This window comes from Schistocerca americana, chromosome X, assembly GCF_021461395.2.
Source record: "Schistocerca americana isolate TAMUIC-IGC-003095 chromosome X, iqSchAmer2.1, whole genome shotgun sequence".
In the NCBI taxonomy this organism is placed as follows: domain Eukaryota; kingdom Metazoa; phylum Arthropoda; class Insecta; order Orthoptera; family Acrididae; genus Schistocerca; species Schistocerca americana.
Genome location: NC_060130.1, coordinates 812189430 through 812217327, shown reverse-complemented (window position 1 = coordinate 812217327; position 27898 = coordinate 812189430). Strand labels below are relative to the sequence as shown.

The window sequence follows — 27898 nt, the reverse complement described above, 5'->3', positions numbered from 1 at the left end:
GTGCTAGAGTTTGTTCTCTTGTATTTTGCAAAACCGAATACTTTGTAACGGTTCACACACAACCTGGGCCTATAAACTGTTAAGATTATTTAGTTAAAATAGACTACAACAGATTTACAAAGCTAGGTTCCTCATACATACACTCAAAAAACGTGGTACCAATACACTTTATGTTTTATCAGTTCACTGAATTTCCATAACATAGAAATGAAAACTCACGTTACACACATATGATAACACAGATCAAACTTTCCTTGGATCTTCAGCCAGATTAAACTGTCACCTGCATAAAATATTTCAATAGTCCACGTAGCCGTCATCAGGTAAGAAAAGCTAACCCCCTCTCGCCGATAACTAATTCAACCATGAACGAAGGACCCTTTATATGCAGCGAAAATACGAAGGCGTTAGCACTAAGGTGAAATGCGCAAGCGCTTAATCGTTGCTGCTGCCCCCTGGCGCAAGGGGAGTTGCAGAACCTCCACTGCTGAATACCGTCGAAAAACCTTATATCGCTAAAGATTATTATTCACAGACGGCCGATGTTTCTTCATATCTGATAATAGAGGATTCCAAGTGTAAATTAGCGGATATCTATCGTCACGTTTAATGATATTATCTGTTAGTCTTATTTCGACGAATTCTTTTCAAACACATTCCCAGTATCGCGAGGAGTTTGCAACACTTGTGTCTCATTGTATAGCATCCTGAGTCTCTCTGTAAGACAGTGCTCAGCCACCGCAGTTTTGTCAGGTTGTAATAATCAAGTATGGCGATGATGTTCAACACATGTCATTGATGGTACGAATAGTTTGGCCAGTGTATATTTTACCGTACTCACATGGTATTTTGTAAACGCCAGGCTTCCTCAAACCTAAATCGTCCTTAACAGACCCAATAAGTGCTCTAATCTTAGCTGGCGGACGGAATACACATCTGATTTCACGTTTCTTCAAAACCCTAGCTGTCTTGGCAGACACTTTCCCCAGCGTATTTAAGGAAGGCCACAGAACTAAAAGTGTCTTCAAGACGTTTAGGTAGACATAGGATGCTATACAATGAGACCCACGTATTTGCAGACGCCTCGCGTTACTGGGAGTGTGTTGTAAAATAATCTGTCGAAATGAGGCTGAAAGATAAACCCGCTAAGTAAAACCTGGAATCTTATCAGATATGAAGAAACAAAGGCATCTGAATCGGCCGTCTATGAGTTATAATTTTTGACGGTATATGGTTTTTCGACGGTATTCACAAGTGGAGGCACTACAACTCTTCTTGCGCCAGGGGGCAGCAGCAACAATTAAGCGCTTGCCCATTTCACCTTAGCACATGCACCTTCGTATTTTCGCTGCATATAAAGTTTCCGTCATTCACGGTTTGAATCAGTTATAGGCGAGAGCGGCTTAGCTTTTCTCACGCCATGATGGCGGCCATGTGGACTGCTGAAATATTGCGTGCAGATGACAGTTTGATCCAGCTTGTGACCAGACAAGAATATGATCTCTTGATACGCCACAAAGTCTAAATAGCCACATATGAAAGTACACTTCGTATTTTTCTTCTCACTGTTAATAGTAAGCGTTCCCAGCTGATCAAAGTTTATGACAGGAGGTTTCTTGCATTTTTCTGCAAATTATTCTAATCACTCTTTTCAGAGCAATGATTAGCCTCCCAGACGAGAGATCACTTCTAGTTCGTAGTATGAGATGAGTGATGACAAGTAGTCACTTCCTACTATACGTCTCACTCTATTCTTCTGTACTGAGTACTGTGGCACAGCATCACATGTTAGCCATTTCTTGCACTTTCTCGTTTTGTGTTTACATCAACTCGCTATAGGTAAACTGTATTGGTGTGATGTGTGTCCAAAGAATGTGTGAATGCTACTATCACAAGTTACTCTTAAGGATTGTATAGTGACATTTCTACTTCTATACTTTGCAGATGTCCACACACTCCCTGAGCCCATAAACTGTTAAGATTATTTATTTACCATACTTTTTCTATGCTGAATTTGAATGTCTACGAGGAAATGAATGTTTTTTAGGTCCTAGAATTTGTTAGGTAACTACGTCTTAGTGAATTTATACATTAAAAGTGATTTTATGTGTTCACAGTGGTATGAGAGAGTCTAAGGAATCTGATCACTTCGTTAGGCACTGGCCTCATTTTGTACAACTTTTACCCTGCAAAGACTCGTGTATTTTTTCAGTTATTCTACTAATACTTCAACAGTACTTGTTATCTTAACTGTTCTACAATAATGTATACACTAACAAGTCTATTCCATCTCTAATAATTGAGAGTGAAAAAAGTTTTTATTTCTTGATTCATACTGGACATCAGTGCCATCAGTTGTATTTCATCTTCAATTAAATTAAATTAACAGGTTTTCTTGCAATTTAAAAATTGTGACTAAAGTTTTTAAGTCTGTTTGTTAGAATAAAAATCATTACTATAATTTATTTATTATCAATGATCAAATTACATTTCCTATGTAAATTTGTTTTTCTGTACACAGGCTGTTTTCGAACGGTTAGTAGACATAATCTGTGACAAGATGTCAGAGAGCCTGGACTCGGATCCAAATCTCATGAATGCTGGCTCTAAAGGAACACGTCTGACAGAACAACCTGCTGGCCCACAAAATGGAAGCTGCAATTGCTAACTGCTTCTGGAACTGTAAATTAATCAAAATAAGCAGCCACAATGTAATGGGAAATAAATTTAATATGGAATTAAATATACCTGAATAAGGATGTTAACATTTAAAACAGAATTGTACAGTAAATATGTTATGTGATTAAAAATATTTCTTAATAGTGATAAGTGCCAGTGTGTATTTATCCAGGTGTCTAAATAATGAGAACTAACCAAACTTAGGAATTACACGAATACAATAACAGAAAGGTAATTAAGGTGACTGCATTCTATGATACTTAAATAAACAATAGTGTAAGAAAATGTTTGTGTGTAAGAATATATACATTCTGAATCATTGAAATCGAAATATGTGTTTTCTGTTTTTATTGCTTTGTAATTGTAGTTACTGTCCATTATCTCTGGCTTCTAGGTTTCTTGTTGTTCTGTATTTTCTAATGTCAAACATGTTACCTCAGCCAGTTGTAAGTATGATAGCTAACTCTGTTTAAAACGAGGAATAAACTATGAATAATATTCATGGAGAGATGTCAATTTCTTGGGAAACATTTTGTGGGTATAAAATATAATTTTTATAATTAATGAGCATTGTTCAAGAATGTTTATGATGATAAAAGCTTCATAGATCAAATACACACTTCTTGAAGAACTGAAATTCTTTTCACTGAAAGTCCTTCTGTATTTCTACCTGTCTGTATCTAGTGATCAATGCAAATGTGTAGAGAAACAAATTAAATGTTCGTATTATGGCCTTAAGTAGAACTGTCAAACAGTTAGTAGCTTCACCTCCCAGTATAATAACAATGTATTCAAGGTATTATTACTGGATATTTCAGCAAAGAGCTTTATTTGTTTCCATGCAATTGTTTGAAGTAGTATGTGGCATGTAAAGCATTTTGTGTGCTCACTGTGTGTGTATTTTCCTGATCTATGTGGCTTGGACTGTTGTGTTATATTAAGTATTCAGTTGTCACAAATGTGGTATATTTAGAGCTTCAATATGTTTAGCATTTTTGATAATATTTTCCACTTACATAAATATTTGAAAAACATTCAGAGTACCATTACTTTTTATATCACAACATTTGTGTTCATCAGATTTTTTAAGTAACAATGTTCTTTGGCCATATACGTTTGTTTCAGAACCTTTCATTTTCTATTTTATCTCTGGTTTGTTGACGCATGTCTGTAAAAGATATTATTTTTTATAATTGGTTCTCAAGACCATCAATTGAGTACTATTATTAATGCATATAGCTATTAACACCGGATGTCATTGTGTGGCACATCATTGACTATAAAACTGATTGTATGTTTAATACATGAGGGGTAGCAAATCTATATTTTTAGACTTTATTCATGTATGTCCTGAAATGTAGGCCTACAGACAAAAGACTTTCTTTGTGTTCAGTGTCAAGGAAAAAAGTGTTATTAGTTCTTTTGGACTATAACATGGGTAACAAGCCACTACAAAGAACTACAGCCATTAAAAAACCAAGTACACAATTTTTATGTTATTTTCATTGCTGAATTGTGTAATAAAATATAACCTTCCACAAATGCAACCAGTGTACAGTTAGAAACTCATTATTAAATATTGGTATAAATGACATCTTCTGAAATTTATTTCATTACATATAGCTGTTAGCCAGGCTGAATTTGTGAAGATGAATAAAACACACATAAAACCTATTATGTTGCATTATATAGGTAATTTTCCAATGTATAATGTTTCTGCATCTGACTCAAAAATCAACAACAGTGTTAACAGACCAATTCACAGTTCATGTATAATTCTATCTTGAAAATCATATTATCATATACAGGTCACTTTTCTGAGAAAATTCGTTATATCTTGTACATCAAAATTAATCAGAGTTTTTATTCTGCAGTCAGCAAAATGTATGTAACATTTACTTCAGTATTCATTGTCTGCAGGAAATATAGCTCTGCCCTTTGTTAAATGCAAAATCATATTAGTTTGCTTAACCGGAAGCAAGAGTGTAAATATGCATAGTTTTGTTTGTACTGTTTAAAATATATTTATTAGTTGTATTGAGTGAGTTATTGTTCCAGTGTGATCTTATTGTTCCTTACAACAATCATTTACTGTTTGAATGACATAGAGTAGGTACCCCAAAATATGTGCCTTAGCTTACTGCATGAGTTCACTACTTCAAAGGCTGCTCCGACTCTAATTGCTGTCTTCCTGTAGAGACTGGTGGGACATATAAAAAGAAATTGATGATGCTGACTATGAATCTAGATTCAGGTTATATGAAAGCTATTTTCAGAAATGTAGATAATATCCTAAAAGTCTCATATATTTTCACAGTATTTAGAAGGAAAAAAGATGATTTCATGATTCTATGACTACATTTGCGTTATATAAATTCTTTCTAGCGGTTCACATATATGTACCACATGTGCTATGATGTAAATTATTTTACAGAACATCTTTTACACATCCAGTATTTAAACCTTACACTTAAATTGGTTTGGCTTTGTTGCTGCATGTCACACTTCAGTGACCATCCAGTACAAATATTAGTGGATATCATACACAAATATTACTATGACAGACCACCACTGTCGTTATAGATGGAAGCTCTTAGTTAAAGACAGTCACACAAAAAGAATGGACATGCCTGCCCCACTGTGAAATGAACATCCTTCATTCATCATTCATATATACATCTTTCTTAAACAAGTACTGTGCAGCCTCAGCAGCATATCTCTCTCTCTCTCTCTCTCTCTCTCTCTCTCTCTCTCTCTCTCTCTCTCTCTGTCTTTCACTCTGTATCTCTCTCTCTCTCTCTCTCTCTGTGTGTGTGTGTGTGTGTGTGTGTGTGTGTGTGTGTGTGTGTGTGTGTTGGGAAGGGGGTTGTGTGGTATTTTGTAAATGAGCACTTTGTCTCCAAAACAGGTGGTACTGTGACCCCATAATATTACACACTTTCCATCCAGAACATTCCACTGTCATTACTTTTACTTACTGCCACTAAACTCATATACATTTCACATGAAGGAATTTTCAAGGACCATGAATATCACAGTGGAACATAATGTAAAGTAACTTTTTTACATCCAAATGCACTTATAATCTCTAGTAAAAATATAAAAAACTGTATCTTGAAAATTAGGTTCTGCACTTCTCATCATTTCTGTAATGGTTACTCAGTTGCTATTATCTCAGCAACATTTATGAGGAGTTTGTTTTCTACATTTTTATTAATAATTCCAAAGCTGCAGTATTATGCTTTTGTTCTGACTTTTCTGCATCCACCACTACTAATGTACACAAATACATAGTCTAATTCTGAACAACTGAATAATAAAACATTCAATTTATTTCTTCCATTATTGTATTCTGTTGTGTCAAATGAATCACGTATGTTAATCATTTGACCCTTCTTAGTGTTCAGTAATAATAATTCAGTCTAGCAATCATCACAATCAATATCACAAATATAATATCATAGTTGTGAGAGAAATTTGGTACATAAAGTAGCAGCCTCAATGTTGCTTATATTTAATATATTCCACAAATAGTACTACATGTGAAAATTTCCCAAATTGTGACAGGAAACTAAATCTAAAAATTATAAATGCAAAACTTTGATGTCTGTACAATTTCACTTTAATTTAGCCCATTTCTACAAATTACTGGACAGTGTGCGGTCTTATAAATCAGAAAACATACATGTTTTCTTTACTTGTGATACTGAACAATTAGCCAGTTAGGTAACAGAACGTAAAACTTTTTCCACCCCAGGAGCTAATTTTTATTAATTGTTTGAGGTGGCCATGGGCAGTTGACATAGATTTTCGTTTTCTAATTTTTCTACCCTATTTTCAGCACTTCGAGAAATTCTGGTGAATGTAGTGGATTGCTTAACTTTTTAACTACAAAATCTTGGAGGACTCATTAATTAAATATGTGTTTAAGTATTGCAAAGAACACTTTTCCTATAAGCTTGCAACTATGCTAAATAACCTGAGGTTGGTTGGCATAACTTTAAGAGCATAATGTGATATGGATAGGAATAATTAGAAAGATACAGAAATTTTTGAACAATATGTTTTATTTTATTGGAATATGTGGTAACTTCGTTTTCAAAGAATACAGTCAACAAAAAATAAATTTCTCGTGAATAAATAATACCTGAACAAAAATAAACTCTGCTTAAATGTATTTATAACACTATAAATGCCCATTTCTAATTTATCTCCTTTTTGACTGTGTCTGGCAGTCGAATCTCACTGCCATCTATTTCGGCGATCTTCCCATGGCACACATGGTGCTTCACCAAGAAAAGTCATTTACAAGGTATTCATGTGGTCAGGGGACCCTCGAAATTGTGAAGGATTCATTAATAGTGTTGCTTGGTATGACTTATAGCCATGTCTTTGGAAAATGTTTAAGTGAGAACCACCCTACTGCAGGAGGCTGAGATGGAGATGTTCTTCAGCCTTTGAATTATTGTTAAGGAAGGTCATGGTATCATCACTATTGGTATAGCTAATGCTTGACATGCCATCATCATAAACTGTAGAAGCACATCGTATCAGTATTTTCAGGGAAGTTTTTTCTTTTTGGACTTGTCAATCATAGCCATGTCACCTTCCTTGACTGTGGATGGCGTTTTCTTCTCATTAGTCCTTCCAAACATGATTTTATATTTTATGCAACTGCCTCCTAGAATAGCAGTACAACTTCTTTTGAGGCCATGGTTGGATTTGGGAATAGGACAGATTTCTTCTGGGATGATCTATATTGGTCCATTTTTCACAGAAATTCTCTTTTTTAAGGAACTATAATGGAGGGTTTGGTTGGCACAGATGTGGGATGAGTTTTCATAGCTGTGCCACCTGACCTCATACCTATCTATGTCAACTAGCCCCATTAAGATATCAAAAACAAAATGGTTACCACACTACCCCAAATATCAGAAACTAAAGATTTTGAAACATGCAGGCAACCACTTTTTTCAAAACTGCTATCAGTAGCACCTCAATTTTATCTACAAGTTCACCAAAAATTATGTTTACAAAATCTACTCACCAATCACAAAAATAATTAAACAGGGATCATGACACTTCCAAGCAGACTGAATATAACGTGAATAATGCGTCTTTACATTCACTTCCCACTAGGATGATTCTAGATTCTAGATTCTAGCTCTACTGTGGCAGGAAATGGTATCAGTGTGCCAAGTAGCTCATTATGCCAACCAACCCCAGTTTTCCCTAATATTTTTAATATTACTTTCGTTATTTCAATTACTGTCATTGTGCTTTGTTATAAAATTATGTAGATTATATTTAACTGACACATTTACTCCTGTATGTCCTTTGTGATATTCACTAACACAACAGAAATATTCACATGTGATGTCATTAAAAATACTATACCATACAAGACTGATATCTGTAATGTCTGTGGAAGTCAGTAAGCGAGAAGGCTCATTTCTTTGTCTGAATAGCATTGTTTAATATTTCAGTTGTAAAAATAATTGGAGCTCTTCATGCCTTCTCAGGCATGAAACTTTTATGCAACGTTCTTAGCAAACTTCAGTGGAAATCTCTACATTTCATGTTTGCCTCTATCAATTTAGAAAGAGTTTCCTGCTGCATATCACATGTATGTACTTCTACTCTTTGTTTCCAAAATTGTTTTTCCATATAAGTTTCTCATGATTTTACTTAAATGCACTTCACCTTATTGAGTAATTATTTATAATTTTCATTATGTAGCATACATCAATAACACCATCAGTTTAATTATTCATCAGCAGTTTATTAGGCATCCATAGCCTGTGAGCCACATCTAGTATGTGCAGACTATTTATCTGCAGTGTAGTCCACTATAGTTGAGCAGAAATCTGAAACCTAAGTTTAGAAATCTAAAACCACATATACTGAGTAAACCTATTGTGTACAGTCTCATAATCGGTGCACCATGTTAACAGAAAAACAGATAAATATGTAATGTAGAATTCTAGAATCATACAAATGTAAATTTACATTCCTGGTTGATTGGTTTAACTGACAGCAGGGAGAGTTATCCCAAAACATGTAATTTAAACTTGAAACAGGAAAACAAGTAAATCTTCTATGTAAGCATTTTCTGGGAGACAAAAACAAAAGAAGAAATCTACAGCGTAGTGACATGGCTTTCATTTTTTTCTCTTTTTCATTGTTTGGCACGTTATTTACGTTTTCAGGGGGTTATCATCACTTCTGTGTTTAGATATTCATGCTTTAATGCATAGCTGTGTTTTCTGACATTTAATGACAACAAATAAGTACATAATACCATGACCCACTCCGTTTCTCCATCAAATACACATCCTCTTCCACAGATGTTGAATGTTTGCTGGCAGTGCCCTGTAAACAAAAATTAATAACAATTTGAAGTACTGGGATATTTGCTGGCAATAATTTTACAGAAAAAATAAATTTAATGCATGAATCAGTTAACAAATGATACCACAGCTACTGTGGTGATATCTATGGGTATTTGTTTGTTTCTTCATATTAGATTTTCTCGATAATTAAAGAAGATTAAATAAAATAATTATTTTTTGCACAAAATCATTTTATTTGAATCTGTGAGCTACGCCATAGGTGAAGCCTGGGACTCTGGCACTTTCATGTATATTGTCAGGCATAAATTGTTACGTACTACAGCTAACAGAGGATGTGAGAAAGAGTCTGGAATAAATACTAAGATGTTACAATGGGTTACAAAGAGTCATGTTTCACAAAACTCTCTGTTAAGTAGGATACCTCCCAATATTCATCATAAGGCTTGTCAAAACTTTCCATGAAGTTCTTTCAGCTGTCATAAATTCAAATTTAGTATGAATACCAGTATTCAAGACCTATCAACAGAATGTAAATATTAAGCAATAGAGTCATTTCATCACTGTACATAAAACTTGTTACTAAAGAAAACCAAGTGAATTCAATTCTTACAGTTTCATTTGTAAACTCCAAGATATTGTAGACTGTGTCATTATGTCATGAGAAGTTCTGTTCTCCAGTAACAGAATTACAAAATAATAGAAAAATATGATGCAATATGACATAAAATCTTTGGTCACTGAAACTGGTACAGAAGCTGCAACTTCAAATTTCTAGATAGCCTTGAACACTCCTTAGATCTTGGCTGCAATCAGAGTTTCCGCGGTTTATATTGTTGGCTTACCATAGCTTGTTATTCAAATTTGATGGAACATCTGTCACTGTAAAAAAATGTAGAAGATTATAGCTTTTCACACCATGACTTACTTCTTATTCACCTAAAGCGATCCACATTACTTCTTCGAGTTTAGTATAAGTAAAATCACTCTTTTTCATATTCACTGCTGTGTGATATTATCTGGAGCCTAAGAAACTAACGCACATCAGTATAATTTGACAGTTGTTTGTAATAATCTATGCCATATAACACAAAACAAAACATCAAATATGCATTAAGCAACCTTTTCCCAAAGAACTGGATGCCCTCAACAGTAAAAGATCGAAGCTGTTGCCAGCATTTGTTGCTAAAATTGCAATACAAGCTACAAGACACATAATGAAATATATATGTGAACTGGAAACCCTATGGAGAAACAATTCTTCTCATGACAACTGTACTGCTGTTCTACTATTCTGGTGTCATTGTATATGAAGACTTTGTTAACACTTTCGCCCTATATATGACTATAGAAGATACTATTTTTTTTGTCACTAAATAGTTTCAGAAGTATCTTCTTTTTTTTCTTTCTCATTTCAAAGAATTCTTTAGAAGAGGCATTACAAATTTTTTGTAATTGGCAATAAAGTAATTGTCTGTGATCTTCATGTAAACTTACTCCCTTGAAAATTTGTTGTAGGTAATATAGTGCTAAAAGACATTGTCTGTCACTTCTCTATTTTCTTCACATTTAGGGTTTAACATTGTTTCTCCAGTTTGATTTACCAATGGATTCATCCTAGTTTCTTTGCAACTGTGTTTGATTAGCTGTTATCAATTACCAGAACTGTATAACATATGCACAAAGAAAAATAATTTCTTAATGTTATCAATTCACTATGTTTTATTTTGACTGTGATATAGAAACCTTCTCATTGTGAAATCACTGGTAACAATTATTACAGGAGCACTATGCAAAAATATAAATACTTGTTATTTAGCTACCTATGGAGCCAAAGCTGACACATTCAGTAGACATTTAGGTTTGTTGTACGGAAAGTCAATAAATACACCTATGTGTTCAATATCTATTTTTTGAAACAGGTTTTATCTGTGACCTTTCCATAACGCTAACATTTTTGTACATACTGAAGCTCCAAAGAAACTGGTATAGGTATTCATATTCAAGTGCAGAGATATGTAAAAGGGCAGAACACGGCGCTGTGGTCTATATAAGTGTCTGACACAGTTGGTGGAATGGTTACTGCTGATATAATCGCAAGTTATCAAGATTTAAGTGAGCCTGAACGTGGTGTTATAGTCAGCACATGAGCGATGGGACACAGCATCTCTGAGACTGCGATGAAGTGGGGACTTCCCCGTATGACCATTTCACGAGTGTACCGTGAATATGAGGAATCCGGTAATACAGCAAATCTCCGACATCGCTGTGGCCGGAAAAAGATCCTGCAAAAACGGGACCAACGACGACTGAAGAGAATCGTTTAGTGTGACAGAAGTGTAACCCTTCCGCAAATTGCTGCAGCTTTCAATGCTTGACCATCAACAAGTGTCAGCGTGCGAACCATCAACGAAACGTCAGCGATATGGGCTTTCTGAACCAAAGGCCCAATAGTGTGCCGTTAATGACTGCATGACACAAAGCTTTACGCCTCGCCTAGGCCCATCAACACTGATATTGGACTGTTGATGTCTGGAAACGTGTTGCCTGATCGGACGAGTCTCATTTCAAATTGTATCAAGTGGATGGGCGTGTACGGGTATGGAGTCAACTTCATGAATCCATAGTCTCTGCATGTCAGCAGGGGACTGAGCAAGCTGGTGGAGGTTCTGTAATCGTGCAGGGCATGTGCAGTTGGAGTGATATGGAGCCCTGATACATCTAGATATGACTCTAGAAGGTGACATGTCACAAGCGTACTGTCTCAACACCTGCATCCATTCATGTCCATTGTGCATTCCGACCGACATGGGCAGTTTCAGCAGGACAATGCGGCACTCCTACAGAGTGGCTCCAGGAACACTCTTCTGAGTTTAAACACTTCCGCTGGACGCCAAACTCCCCAGACATGAACATTATTGAGCATATCTGGGATGCCTTGCAACATGCTGTTAAGAAGAGATCTCCATCCCGTCTTACTCTTACGGAATTATAGACAGCCCTGCAGGATTCATGGGGTCAGTTCCTTCCAGCACTACTTGAGACATCAGTCGAGTCCATGCCATGTCGTGTTGCAGCACTTCTGCGTGCTCGCGGGGGCCCTATACGATATTAGGCAGGTGTACAAGTTTCTTTGGCTCTTAAGTATATCTGTACACGTAGACACATTTATATGTGTGTGCATGTAAAACATATGTGTTATGGAGGTAGGAATAGTTATCATGCAAAATCATAAGCAGGAAGTCCATAAATCCAGGTTCCCACTCCTCTATCCCTCATAAACAGCATTCATTCACACATATGTACGTTGTAAACCAAAGCTTTCATCTTAAACAGCTTCAGGATTACATAGCAAATCGAAGTATAAATTAACACAGAGAAGTATATATCAGAAACCGTTTGTCAAATTGTGTTAACAATTACCTACAATTAGAAGAGAAATCACCAATTTTCTATTTATACTAAGAGGCCGTTTTATGTACATCTGGCTGAAGAATATTTGCGTGAATAGACATACACTGTCTGATCAAAAGTATCCGGACACCCCCCAAAAACATACGTTTTTCATATTAGATGCATTGTGCTGCCACCTACTTCCAGTTACTCCATATCAGCGGCGTCAGTAGTCATCAGACATAGTGAGAGAGCAGAATGGGGCGCTCTTCGGAACTCACGGACTTGAAACGTGGTCAGGTGATTGGGTGCCACTTGCGTCATACTTCTGTACTCGAAATTTCCACACTCATAAATATCCCTAGGTCCACAGTTTAAGATGGGATAGTGAAGTTGAAACGTGAATTGATACGTACACCACAAAAGCGTACAGGCTGATCTCGTCTGTTGACTGACAGAGACTGCGGACAGTTGAAGAGGTTCGTAATGTGTAATAGGCGGACATCTATCCAGAAAATCACGTAGGAAATCCCAGCTGCATCAGGATCCACTGCAAGTACTATGGCAGTTAGGTGGGAGGTGGGAAAACTTGGATTTCACGGTCGAGCGGCTGCTCACAAGCCGCAAATCACGCCGGTAAATGCCAAACGACGCCTCACTTGGTCTAAGGTGCGTAAACGATTAAACAGTGGGAAAACGTTGTGTGGAGTGACGAATCACGGTACACAATGTGGCGATCCAATGGCAGGGTGTGAGTATGACGAATACCCGGTGAACGTCATCTGCCAGCATGTGTAGCGCCAACAGTAAAAGTCGGAGGCGGTGGTGTTATGGTGTGGTCTCGTTTTTCATGGAAGGGGGCTTGCACCCCTTGTTTTGCGTGTCTCTATCGCAGCACAGGCCTACGCTGACGTTTTAAGCACCTTCTTGCTTCCCACTGTTGAAGAGCAATTCGGAAATGGCGATTACATCTTTCAACACGATCGATCACCTGTTCATAATGTACAGCCTGTGGCAGAGTGGTTACACGACAATAACATCCCTGTAATGGACTGGCCTGCACAGAGTCCTGACCTGAATCCTACAGAACGCTTTTGGGATGTTTTGGAACGCCGACTCCGTGCCAGGCCTCACCGACCGACATCGATACCTCTCCTCAGTGCAGCACTTCGTGAAAAATGAGCTGCCATTCCCCAAGAAACCTTCCAGCACCTGATTGAACCTATGACTGCGACGGTGGATGCTGTCATCAAGGCTAAGGGTCGGCCAACACCATATTGAATTCCAGCATTGCCGATGGAGGGCGCCACGAACTTGTAAGTCATTTTCAGCTATGTGTCCGGATACTTTTGATCACATAGTGTAACTGTCCAAGGACAACATCTGTTTTTCTTTACAGTGTTCATTGTTCTCCTTTATATTAATAGCACTCATTTCCAGTCCATTGATCTTGATAATCAAATAATTAATAGAAGTGTTAATGAGGCTTATTTTGAATTTCCTTCTGAATTTGCAAGCTATCCAAATTTTTTATCGTATGTCTGTTGCAAACATCATCAGACCATAGTATGAAACCCCGATCTGAATCTTTGACATGTTACGAAAATCAAAATGTAATTTCTTTTCATCTCTCTTTCTGTATTTGTGTAAATCACACTTTATTTTTATCATCAGACACGAATCAAGCAGGAACATTAAGTCTCTTTGAAGAGGTCTCTGCATGATATATGACTGCCTGCATTATTTGTTCTTCAGTTATGTATTTGCAGGTAATAGCTTTGTTCTCTTTTGGTGTACTGCCCAGAGCACAATTTCATACCATGGTATGCATTAAAAATGTACAGAATCACCTTGCATTTATTTTGCAGATCACAGCAGTAAGAGACAGCTGGAAGTCCAAAATATGTCAGCATGGTGACTCAATTGTAGCCTGTTACCCACATCAACATTGAGAACATGTACAGATTATTCTTTATTTTATGCACGTCCATATTCAGTATTACTGACCTTTTTAGTGGCTTGTGCAATGTCCTCTTCATGATTCGGTTAACGAATAGAGATGTTGGTGAAATTTTCAATAAAAAGTTAACAACGCTGATTTTTAACTTACAGACAATGTATATTTATAGAATGAGATTTTCTCTCTGCAGTGGAGTGTGCGCTTATATGAAACTTCCTGGCAGATTAAAACTGTGTGCTGGACCGAGACTCGTACTTGGGATCTTTGGTATTCACGGTCACACGCGCTACCCAAGTACGAATCACGAGTCCTCCTCACAGTCTCACGCTTGCCACCGAAAGGCAAAGGTCCGGAGTTCGAGTCTCGGTTTGGCAAACAGATTTAATCTGCCAGGAAGTCTAAGTGTGAATTTATGTCTACATCAAAGTTTTCTGAGTATCGCACTGTGTCATAATGTAAAAAAACTATACTAGACCACAGTTACAGTGGCCTTTCGCTTATATTTTGTCATTACCAATCAGTGAGCATGACGTTATCCCATAATTTTAAAGGGTCGTAGCTACAATACTGGCCATTAAAACTGCAACACCACGAAGATGACGTGCTACAGACGCGAAATTTAACAGACAGGAAGAAGATACTGTGAGATGAAAAGGTTAGCACCAGTGGCGACACCTACAACGTGCTGACATGAGGAAAGTTTCCAACCGATTTCTCACACACAAACAGCAATTGACCGGCGTTGCCTGGTGAAACGTTGTTGTGATGCCTCGTGTAAGGAGGAGAAATGTGTACCATCACGTTTCCGACTTTGGTAAAGGTCGGATTGTAGGCCATCGCGATTGCGGATTATCGTATCGCGACATTGCTGCTCGGGTTGGTCGAGATCCAATGACTGTTAGCAGAATATGGAATCGGTGGGTTCAGGAGGGTAGTAGGGAACGCCGTGCTGGACCTCAACGGCCTCGTATCACTAGCAGTCGAGATGACAGGCATCTTATCCGCATGGCTGTAACGGATCGTGCAGCCACGTCGCGATCCCTGAGTCAACAGATGGGGACGTTTGCAAGACAACAACCATCTGCACGAACAGTTCGACGACGTTTGCAGCAGCATGGACTATCAGCTCGGAGACCATGGCTGTGGTTACCCTTGACGCTGCATCACAGACAGGAGCGCCTGCGATGGTGTATTCAACGACGAACCTGGGTGCACGAATGGCAAAAAGTCATTTTTTCGGATGAATCCATGTTCTGTTTACAGCATCATGATGGTCGCATCCGTGTTTGGCAACATCGCGGTGAACGTACATTGGAAGCGTGTATTCGTCATCACCATACTGGCGTATCACCCGGCATGAAGGTATGGGGTGCCATTGGTTACACGTCTGGGCCACCTCTTGTTCACATTGACGGCATTCTGAACAGTGGACGTTACATTTCAGATTTGTTACGACCCGTGGCTCTACCCTTCATCCGTTCCCTGCGAAACCCTACATTTCAGCAGGATAATGCACGACCGCATGTTGCAGGTCTTGTACGGGCCTTTCTGGATACAAAAAATGTTCGACTGCTGTCCTGGCCATCACATTCTCCAGCTCTCTCACCAATCGAAAACGTCTGGTCTATGGTGTCCGAGCAACTGGCTCATCACAATACGCCAGTCACTACTCTTGATGAACTGTGATATCGTGTTGAAGCTGCATGGGCAGCTGTACCTGTACACGCCTTCCACGCTCTGTTTGACTCAATGCCCAGGCCCTTATCAAGGCCGTTATTACGGCCAGAGGTGGTTGTTCTGGGTACTGGTTTCTCAGGATCTATGCACCGAAATTGCGTGAAAATGTAATCACATGTCAGTTCTAGTATAATATATTTGTCCAATGAATACCCGTTTATCATCTACATTTCTTCTTGGTGTAGCAATTTTAATGGTCAGCAGTGTATAATTGTCCACTTGAGAGAGAAAGAGCGGAAACTTTATTATAATAGGTTGCTACGTTGCAGGGAGTGGAGATCAGCTGTTGTTTATAGCTTCTTGCGCTCGTCACTTAAAAACTTGCTGGTTCTTGCGCTGTTTGCTATGACTGGTGCTCTCCGGAAAATGAGGCGTTGGCTCCCGTTTTCCTCCTGCTGGACGCAGGCCGCGCGGCGGCATGTATTCGCCGGCGGTGCTCCCTTATTGTATGTGCAGCCTGTTGTCAGAATGGATACAACCTTCCCCATCCTGGCTGCCACCCTCAGAGTCGGGAGTGTCTCGCGCCATTAATAGCCAGGTTGCGCTGACGTTGCAAACCGAAAACTGACTGGTGAATACCTCTGCTTGAAACGGCAGATGAATAGCTGACACAGAATTCTATGCTCGAGTGAAATATGATCGTATATTTATAGCTATAAAACTCGTGTATTTCTCCTCATTTCCATTCTTCAGTTATCTGCATGCTCTAAACAAATTTGCGAGTATACTAAAATGGCTCACTGATATTAAAACAAGTTCAGTTGTGCTTAAGACCTTTCACCTGACAGAAAGAAAGCGTATGATTGCTATTTTTGTAACACATGATTGTGATCCCGTTGTAGAACCAGACTCAAGATTAAACACTATTCAACACGTAACGTAACGTAAATGGTGAATTTCATTATCATTAGGCATTAAATACTGAGAAATGTATTACGGTATTGAAACTTATGGATTACGTTAAATAGATTTCTCCAAGCATTTCAAATGTAATTATTACTATATGCCAATAAATTATTTTAATGCTGTATAAATTTTTGTCTAAACCAAGTAAAAACCCTTCAGATGTCATAAACATTTCTCTATTAGTACGTTGTGTATGACACGAAGCTCTCATATTTTTCTAGGTGTCTCTACCACTGGCGTAGATAGTTCATCGGCACATACAAACCACCGAAGTTAAAAATATTAAAACTTATTCAGTCTAAAAGCGACATCTATTTTACTGCCATGCGTAAGATCATGTCTGTACACGCTACATTTTTTGTTTGCCTTTGTAATATGGTAATTCTTTGCGTACAATGGTAATACAATTTATGTTGTAAACCACTGCGAAGGATGACCTACATGATTCATTCACGTTTTCAGTATTTCTCTGATAGCTCTGGTCGCCTTGTTTTGTCGCAAGAATACTGTTAGTGAACAGTACAGTTTCTTCTACGAAGAAGAAAATTTTAACAGAAAGAAGTGTAGCATGTAAGCGATTATTTTTCACTTATAGTGGTTCCTAATTTGTGGAGGATGAAATCACTTTTAACTGGTTGCTTTATACCTACAGAGTGTGTGCCTAACGTGCTAACTTGAGATCTAGGTGTATGACTAGCCGCCTCACTCAGCATACTTATCAACTTCGTCACTGTTTGTGATGGAAAATGTAACTAGAATTAACTTCAATGTTATTTAAAATATGGATGTCATGTGAAAAAACAATTAAGAGTATCATTTACAACTACTTCGTTCCCCACCTTAAATATGAGATCATAATCTGGGGTAATTTGGCAGCAGCCAAACGAATTTTCACAACACAAAAAATGCTATTTGAGTCATAGATGATGTGAATCTAGAAACCTAGAAACTCTTTAAGAGTTTAGGTATTCCACCTTTACCGTGCATTTACATTATGGAGACCCGTTTTTTAAAACTAATGAAATGGGCAAGGAATAACAGGTTATTTAAACAGTGACAATCGCTCAGCATAACAACGTTGTTTTTGTTGTTTCTGGCCGTGCGGTTCTAGGCGCTACAGTCTGGAACCGAGCGACCGCTACAGTCGCAGGTTCGAAAAAATGGCTCTGAGCACTATGAGACTTAACTTCTGAGGTCAGCAGTCGCCTAGAACTTAGAACTAATTAAACCTAACTAACCTAAGGACATCACACACATCCATGTCCGAGGCAGGATTCGAACCTGCGACCGTAGCGGTCGCTCGGTTCCAGACTGTAGCGCCTAGAACCGCCGCAGGTTCGAATCCTGCCTCGGGCATGGATGTGTGTGATGTCCATAGGTTAGTTAGGTTTAATTAGTTCCAAGTTCTGGCGTCTGATGACCTCAGAAGTTAAGTCACATAGTGCTCAGAGCCATTTTTTCATTGTTTCTGTTGTCTTCAGTTCGAAGACTTATTTGATGCAGCTCTCCGCACTACTTTATCCGTGCAAGCTTCTTCATCTCCGAGTCACTGCCGCAGCCTGCATCATTTTCAACCTGCTTACTGTGTTCATCTCTTTAATACCATAAGCTATATAAAAATAAGTAAATTTCAGCAGCAAATATAAAATAACAGAAACAAAATATAACGAAGAAAGCAAGCTAAATGAGCATAAGCAAGCGATATGAAAGTAGGTAAGTGTAGCACAAGTCTTAGTAGCTACTTTCAGAATGGTAGATCACACGCAGCCATGTGTTTTCTGAAGTCGGATGGGTGTGGTCACGTGATGTCAGTTTTCGGTCCGAAACGTCAGCGCAGCCAGGCGATTTACTGACGCGAAACACTCCCCCCTCGAGTCTAACATACCGCATCAGCAACACGTGACGCAAGCGCAACCGGCGAGTGAGTTCAGCAGGAGGAAAACAGGAGCCCATGCCTCATTCGATGAGCACCGGCCATAGAAAACAATGCATGAGGCAGTAGACAACACTCCCTCCATCGTAGCAACCTATTATAATAAAGTTCCTGTTCTTTCTGCCTCAAGGGAGCGATCGTAGCTATGACCTTTTAAAATAGTGGCATAGCGTGAAGCTCAGAGTTCGGCAATGACAACATACAAGCGACACCTCACAACTAAGGCACATTAGTAGATCAGAAAGAAAGCCACTGTAACCGAGACCGAAACTGTGGTTTCTCCAGTACACTTGTCTTACTTTATGACGCTGTACGGTACTCAGAAAACTTTTATGTCAATTGAATCTGGCCGCAGAGAGCCTACACAGCCATTAATGTACATTTATTTTCGCACCCTCTCACATGATCAGCTTGCTGTTTATATTTTTCATTTATCTTCATTAAACTGAATCAGTACCCTGTTTGGAAGTGACAATTAAATATCAGTTCGTCCTAACTACCTTTCATAAATAGTGGACACTAAATGAACTCAAGTATAGCTTAATACTGAGGGACCATAAATATTCAAGATGAACGCTTAGTGAAGACTATTGCCTGTCACTAGTGAATCTCAGTAGTGGTTTAACAGTGACTTGACATGATTACCTGGTACTATTATGCCTTGGCATTGGCAGACGGCTGTAAAGTCCGTGGAACCTTTTCAAAAATTTGCATAAACACGTTTTTATAAAATATTAAAATACTGATCAATAACATACTTAATAATGGCATAAAAGACAGGAACTGTACAGAGTATTCACGAATCTTCAAGAATGAATTTACTTTGTTTCACTATATGGCTGTATGTTTCTTAAATGCCTCCACTTTTAGAAGTGAAGTTTTAGTTGGGCCGATTCCCCACCCCCTGTACTTTCCGTTAAGTCATGCCATGATTATCATAGAAACCAACACCACAACTATAACTACAACATTCCAGAAGTGGATTCTTGAAAGGTTCCGATCAATTATTTGGTTCTTATGACAACAACCATTTAAATGGTTATACTTCCTAAATTACAAAATTGTGAAAGAAGATAAAGTATTCTTTACATAGAAAAAATAGTTATTTTAAAAAAGTCATATCAAACCTGAAATAAACACTTATTAGCAGGACAAAATTTGTGAGTGCATGTACTTTTACTGAATCTTGAATGCTGAATATTTCCTTGAAGTAAACCTTTTTTTTCTTCTTCCTGAAATGTTTGTGGTTACCAAGATCATCTTCAAAGACTCTTCCTGCGGTAGTGTATCGTCATTGCTTTTAACAATCAAACGAGCCTTCAAGTAAACGAAGAAGTAAAACGTTTTCATACAGAATGTTGGTACTGCGATCATCAATAAAATGAAAATTACCCTCTGAACGAGATGGATTTGAGAAACCCAGGTTGTAAAAGAATTTTGAGACTTCAGGTAAATTCTGTACACAGATTAGGTGAGAAAAAATTTAAAATGTTGTATCTATGTTAGGCATTATAGCACAGCAGTTGAAGCTGTTCCATCTTGCTATGTATCAAATGGTATGTATATATTTGTTGTCTGTGAGAGTGCAACGAATATTACGTGTAAAAATGGTTGCTGACTGTAGAAAGGAAGCATTCAGCAGTATGTATAAAGATGCACAAGCAGGACACACACACACACACACACACACACACACACACTCATACACACACACGCCTGATCACATGCTGCATGGAGCTCCAATTTTTTCATGTGTAGTCAATCTGAAGTGTTGGGAGAACGTAGGTCTCTCTCTCTCTCTCTCTCTCTCTCTCTCTCTCTCTCTCACTCTTTCTTCATCTACCTCTTCTCTTCATATACAATATTCAACATCCAGTTCGCACACTTCCGTACTGTTCAAAAATTCTCCTCTACGGTAAATGGATATATGTTCATACCATTTTTCAACCAATATTTTTCGTTTTGGTACCTGTAGGTCATATTTATTTTGTTGAAATTGCACAATATGAAATTTTATAAGTTAAGAGTTTGAGCCCATGACTATTACGTTTAGGTGATGAGGAAATGTGTCAACATGATAACATTTCTTGCTAGAGCAGGAAGAACATCATTTGTGGCCTTATATACACTGCCTGACAAAAAAAGTGAAGCAAGGCCTGATTAACCATCTTGGTACCCCAAGGCAATGTACGTCTCGGGTCCCCTTTACCCTTTACTTACTTCCTAAAATATATTTTTTTCCACTACAACGCAATTTTATTCGTAGCAACGCTATTTTTTCTACATTATGAAAGTATGCCGTCACCCTATTCAACAAAAAAATTTAAACAAAGGAAAGAAAAATATACGATTTTTTAAAAGCATTTAGTAAAGTACAATGCTTTTAAATTTATAAGATACGAAATCTTTTAAATCATCCTTAAAACTGACTTTTTTGCAATATATAATTTTCAGTCACTATTATCGCCAACGAATTTTAACGTTTCTGAGACACTGATGAACTAAGACAGTTCTTGATTAGTTCTAATTTCGAAAAGTTATGTTCACCCGAGGTGTTTGTACTGGTCAGACTTCTACATATTTGAAATGCTGTCATTACATTCGAGAAAGTTGATTGTGCCATATTAAAAAAAAAGTCAGTTAATACGATTCCTTGGCAGGTACAAGAGGACGATGTCGTCCCATGGCGGTCTGGGGGAAAAGTGGTGGGAAAAGGACTCAGCCTGTTCTTGGCTGCTGGATAGGAAGGACTGTACTTTATTTATTTTGGAACAACTTATTTAGCGATGGATTTCATGTAGTTTGTTTAATACACTGATACAAAACACTCGCTCTGATGTGCTTGGGGTCACACTACACAGCATACAGACCTGCAAACTACTCGTAAATTACCGAAATAATGCAGTAAACTTATGTACAGACACTCAAACAACTCATAAATTAATGAAATAATGCATAGCACAGCCTACAGACCTATTCACAAAATAATGCAACAGGCATGTTCACTACATGTAAAATTGTCAAAATAATGCATATGTAACGCTCACAACGCTTAAATAGCGGAAAATAATGAAGTTCACAAACGCTCATTGCATGTAAAATCGCTTTTGAACTATCGTCAACCGCGACATATCAACGAACTCTTCCCTACAGAGGTTCCAACTCGCACACACGTTGACGCCGCCGACTCCAGACGCAAGCCACCACCAGAGAGATGAACCCAGGGACGCAAGCCATTGCTCTCAAGCCACTGCAGCCTACAGCCAGCAGGTGAAAGTCGCTTCTATTTTTGGGTATGTAAATAATAGCCAAGTCTCCCTCTGGATGCGCACGTGTTCACCTAAGCACCATTGCTGGCGCAATGACACATAGCTGCAGGTCCAGCGCCGATAAAGATGTTTGCTTAGTGGCTCACCCTCACAGACGCACCTAAAAGGTTCTCAGTGTTATTCTGACAAGACATGTCTATGTAAATAATAGCCAAGTCTCCCTCTGGACGGGCTATAGAAATCTGTTGCAATGCTTCCCACAATAATACAGGGTGCATTCTCCCTAGTGATTCTAACAGGACAGCCATCTCACATGCGAAACGTCCCTCGCCGCGTAAGTGTTTACTCAGCGACCATGCGTACCTGCTGGTCGAGCGCAGGCCTAATTGCCAAGTGAGAGATATCTGCGTAGCGACTCACCCACGCAGGCGCACTAAAAGGTTCTTACTGTTACGCTGATGTCCCAGTCAAGTCTCCATCTGTACCTGCTACAGAAACCTTTTGCAGAGCTTCCTTCCCAGAATAAAACATAGGATGCATTCTTCCACATGATCTCAACGGGACAGCCGGTCCGTTACTTATCAGCCCCTTCTTGGAATTCATCAAGTGTCGTAGAAATAGTTAACAGTCTGTTTTGTTGTTGTTGTTGTTGTACGAGCTTTCATGATGTATCTGCTTGTCTGCATGGAAATTCTTGTCCTAACAGGACCTGTTTACAAAAATAGCCCCAAAGAACACAAAATGAATTCTTCCTGATAATCCTAATGGGACAGCCCACCCATCACTGAATTTACCCATCAAACTTCTGCTGCTGCCGGTGTGGGAGAATTGTCCACCGTTGTTTACTGCAGACGAGACTTTAAGAGTTAAAACTATTTTGTACAGATCGCCATATTGCACTGACAGTTAACATACTCACTATGCCACAGTGTAGCGCCGACGGAGGAAATTGCTGCCGTACGCGCCCCATGACCACAGCCACAGAAGCATGTGTCAGCCAGAGAGAGGCTAGCCAGCCGTGGACGACACCCCCACCCCCCCCCCCCACCCCCACCCGCCCTCTCAAATTTCTGCAGAGTATATACATGACACATGGGGTCCTGAACGCGACTATTTACCCATCCAGGGAGAGCCGTGAGCCAAATCATCATAAATCGGAACCTTTCTTGGACCCTCTGAACTGGTGTACAAAGGATGGGCAAGACCCAGCTTGGAACAAAAGCGTTCGCTGAGATACTGTTTACAGCCAGACCTGCTTGCTTGTTGCTGTGCTTTCCACAGTCATCTCCAGACTCACAAGAATATTGGGAACCAGGCACATATTTACCAGTGTAACTACAGCTAAATATTAGGATTGATGGTGCAGTCTGACACCGAGCAATGTACTGGAAATGTCTCCTATTGACAGCCATGGTTCTGGAACGAATCTCAATATCTATAGCAAACATAATTTTCCACGTAAAAAAAATATTTCATTCCCCTTCACAGTTATGGATATGGTGAATGTATACCTCCCTGACCATAGGACACACAGTAGCGACCACCAGACACTCGTACATATACCGAGAAGACTGTTGTACAAAGGCTGGGTTGGTTCCCCTCGGCACAAAGGCGTCACTGTTTCTGGCCCCAACCTATTTGCTTGCTTGCTTGCTTTCTATACCCATCTACAGACTCTGAAATTACAGGACCACATATTTTCACATGGTTTGCCAGAATGTTATGCAATTTACACGATACTTCTCGATATCAAGCATATAGCAATATCGCTTGCATAGCAGTATCGCTTGCACAGTATAATTCCAAAGAAACAGACTGGAAATTATTTCTCTAGAAACCTAAAACTTTATCGAGGTGAAGCGTGCTGTAAACCATTAACTAGAAACTTATCCTATCTGCGAAGACCTTTACATGAAAAACCGAAAGAAATAGAGCAAACTAATATTTCCACTCACGAATACCGATTTCGGAGATATAACAGATTCCAAAGCACCCCTATAATTTACAAAGTCATCTAAGGTGTTTCTCATGCCTAGAGAAATAGCAAACATGTCTTCAACACGTCTTTCACCTGCTGGATGCACACACCACAGTCGATGTTCTCTCAACTAAATAAAGGCGTGAAACGTGGGGAAGCAGTCAACCAGACAAATTACATGGGAGGGAATAATGGTCCAGCGCAAACACACGTCCATGTTGAATTTTCTCAAGTTTCCATGCGATCATGAAAGCTGTCCAACATATATCAAGTATTAGTTCGCTATTCGGACGTCTAGAGGACGACATTGTTAAGTCAGCTACATTCCCGCTTCCCAACAGGCCTTTCAATTTGGACAGCTCCTGCCGTTAGCGGGAAACGTGAATCATTTCCGTCAAAGGCCACCGCCGCCGCCTGCCACGCACCCCTAGACAGAATCATCATAGGAAACCAGGCACATACATATTTGATCTGTATAATTACAATTAAATATTACGATCGCGGTCTCAGATGGACGACATTCGACAATGTGCGATGTATCGGAAATACACCATGGTGGTACCCCCCCCCCCCCCCCCCCCCCCACAGGAATACATCACACCAGACGAGTGTAACCCCAATGTTAGCGTGGTAGAGTAATCATTGTGTATACAAACGCGGAGAAAGTGTTTGCGCAACAATTGCCGACATTGCGTAACTGAGGCGGAATAAGGGGGACCAGCCTGCATTCGCCGAGGCAGATGGAGAACCGCCTTAAAAACCATCCACAGGCTGGCTGGCACACAGGACCTCGTCGCTAATCTGCCCGACGGATTCATGCCAGGGGACCGTAATGCCTTCCCGCCCGGAAAGCAGTGGGTTAGACTGTACGGCTATGATGTGACATACTTTTCCCTTTGCTATCACCGTATTCCACGTCAAATCCAAACCTTCCTTACGACTGGACATAGTCATTTCCGCTGCACATGTTGGAACACACACACATACTTTATAAGCCTGATGCTCCAGGCGAACCTATCACGCATCCCCTACTACTAACTGTAATACTTCGCCAATAACTGATTGCTGGCGATACGACATAATACTGACAGAAAATCAGCGATGGGTGGACATGTATCCTAAGTTTTTCCTGCGACTGGTATCACTGTGTCTTAGAAAGAGATGGGTAATCGTCTTACAAACAGCCAGATGTTAAAAAAAAAAAAACCACGATCGCAACGACCATATTACTTTCACTATCAGTCTTGGTTCTACATGTGTACACAAGTATCCAGTTAAAAGCTATACTAGCTTTATAAATCGTGGTATGGCATTACCTCCGAATGAATTGTTTTTTCCAGACAAATACCACGAGTGAATATACAGGGTGGTGCATTGATAGTGACCGGGCCAAATATATCACGAAATAAGCATCAAACCAAAAAAGTACAAAGAACGAAACTCGTCTAGCTTGAAGGGGGACACCAGATGGCGCTATGGTTGGCCCGCTAGATGGCGCTTCCATAGGTCAAACGGATATCAACTGCGTTTTTTAAAATAGGAACCCCCATTTTCATTACATATTCGTTTAGTACGTAAAGAAACATGAATGTTTTAGTTGGACCACTTTTTTCGTTTTGTGATAGATGGCGCTGTAATAGTCGCAAACGTATATGTAAGTGGTATCACGTAACATCCCGCCAGTGCGGACGGTATTTGCTTCGTGATTCATTACCCGTGTTAAAATGGACCGTTTACCAATTGCGGAAAAGGTCGATTTCGTGTTGATGTACGGCTATTGTGATCAAAATGCCCAACGGGAGTGTGCTATGTATGCTGCTCGGTATCCTGGACGACATCATCCAAGTGTCCGGACCGTTTGCCGGATAGTTACGTTATTTAAGGAAACAGGAAGTGTTCAGCCACATGTGAAACGTCAACCACGACCTGCAACAAATGATGATGCCCAAGTAGGTGTTTTAGCTGCTGTCGCGGCTCATCCGCACATCAGTAGCAGACAAATTGCGCGAGAATCGGGAATCTCAAAAAAGTCGGTGTTGAGAATGCTACATCAACATCGATTACACCCGTACCATATTTCTATGCACAAGGAATAGCATGACGACGACTTTGAACGTCGTGTACAGTTTAGCCACTGGGCACAAGAAAAATTACGGGACGATGACAGATTTTTTGCACACGTTCTATTTAGCGACGAAGAGTCATTCACCAACAGCGGTAACGTAAACCTGCATAATATGCACTATTGGGCAACGGAAAATCCACGATGGCTGCGACAAGTGGAACATCAGCGACCTTGGCGGGTTAATGTATGGTGCGACATTATTGGAGGAAGGATAATTGGCCCCCATTTTATCGATGGCAATCTAAATGGTACAAATGTATGCTGATTTCCTACGTAATGTTGTACCGATGTTACTACAAGATGTTTCACTGCATGACAGAATGGCGATGTACTTCCAACATGATGGATGTCCAGCACATAGCTCGCGTGCGGTTGAAGCGGTATTGAATAGCATATTTCATGACAGGTGGATTGCTCGTCGAAGCACCATACCATGGCCCGCACGTTCACTGGATCTGACGTCCCCGCATTGCTTTCTGTGGGGAAAGCCATACAACATGCCAAATGCATTGAGGTTGACAGGCATCATTTTGAGCATTTATTGCATTAATGTGGTATTTACGGGTTCAAAAATGGTTCAAATGGCTCTGAGCACTATGGGACTTAACTTCTGAGGTCATCAGTCCCCTATAACTTAGCACTATTTAAACCTAACTAACCTAAGGACATCACACACATCCGTGCCCGAGGCAGGATTCGAACCTGCGACCGTAGCGGTCGCACGGTTCCAGACTGTAGCGCCTAGAACCGCTCGGTCACTCTGTCCGGCGGTATTTACAGGTAATCACGCTGTAACAGCATGCGTTCTCAGAAATGATAAGTTCACAAAGGTACATGTATCACATTGGAACAACCGAAGTAAAATGTTCAAACGTACCTACGTTCTGTTTGTTTGTCTTTTTATTTTTTATTTTTATGGGACTTAACTGCTAAGGTCATCAGTCCTTAAGCTTACACACTACTTAACCTAAATTATCCTAAGGACAAACACACACACACTCATGCCCGAGGGAGGACTCGAACCTCCGCCGGCATCAGCCGCACAGTTCATGACTGCAGCGCCTCAGACCGCTCGGCTGATTCCGCGCGCCAACGTTCTGTATTTTAATTTAAAAAATCTACCTGTTACCAACTGTTTGTCTAAAATTGTGAGCCATATGTTTGTGACTATTACAGCGCCATCTATCACAAAGCGAAAAAGTGGTCCAACTAAAACATTCATATTTCTTTACGTACTACACGAATATGTAATAAAAATGGGGGTTCCTATTTAAAAAAACGCAGTTGATATCCGTTTGACCTATGGAAGCGCCATCTAGCGGGCCAACCATAGGGCCATCTGGTTTCCCCCTTCAAGCTAGACAAGTTTCGTTCTTTGTAGTTTTTTCGTTTGACGCTTATTTCGATCACGATCAATGGACCACCCTGTAGAGGGTGATCGCTGGAGTGTATATTATCAGCCCAACAGTGTGGTTACACGCCGCTAACGTTCCAATCTCGTGATAAAATCACCAAATTTAGAAAGTGATTCAGCTAAGGAACATGGTATGAAGCCAGTATTTGCAACA

The 27898-nt window shown here is 39.5% G+C and overlaps 1 protein-coding gene across 1 annotated transcript in view; it reads left to right on the top strand.

Annotated features, from left to right (window-relative positions):
• LOC124555266 (ras-related protein Rab-3) overlaps nt 1–4226 on the top strand; it is a 376167-nt gene extending 371941 nt beyond the window's left edge. The window contains exon 5 of the mRNA XM_047129135.1: nt 2522–4226. Within this exon, the coding sequence (XP_046985091.1) occupies nt 2522–2668 (147 nt within the window). The 3' untranslated portion in view covers nt 2669–4226. The remainder of the gene's footprint in view (nt 1–2521) is intronic.
• The last annotated feature ends 23672 nt before the right edge of the window (nt 4227–27898 follow it).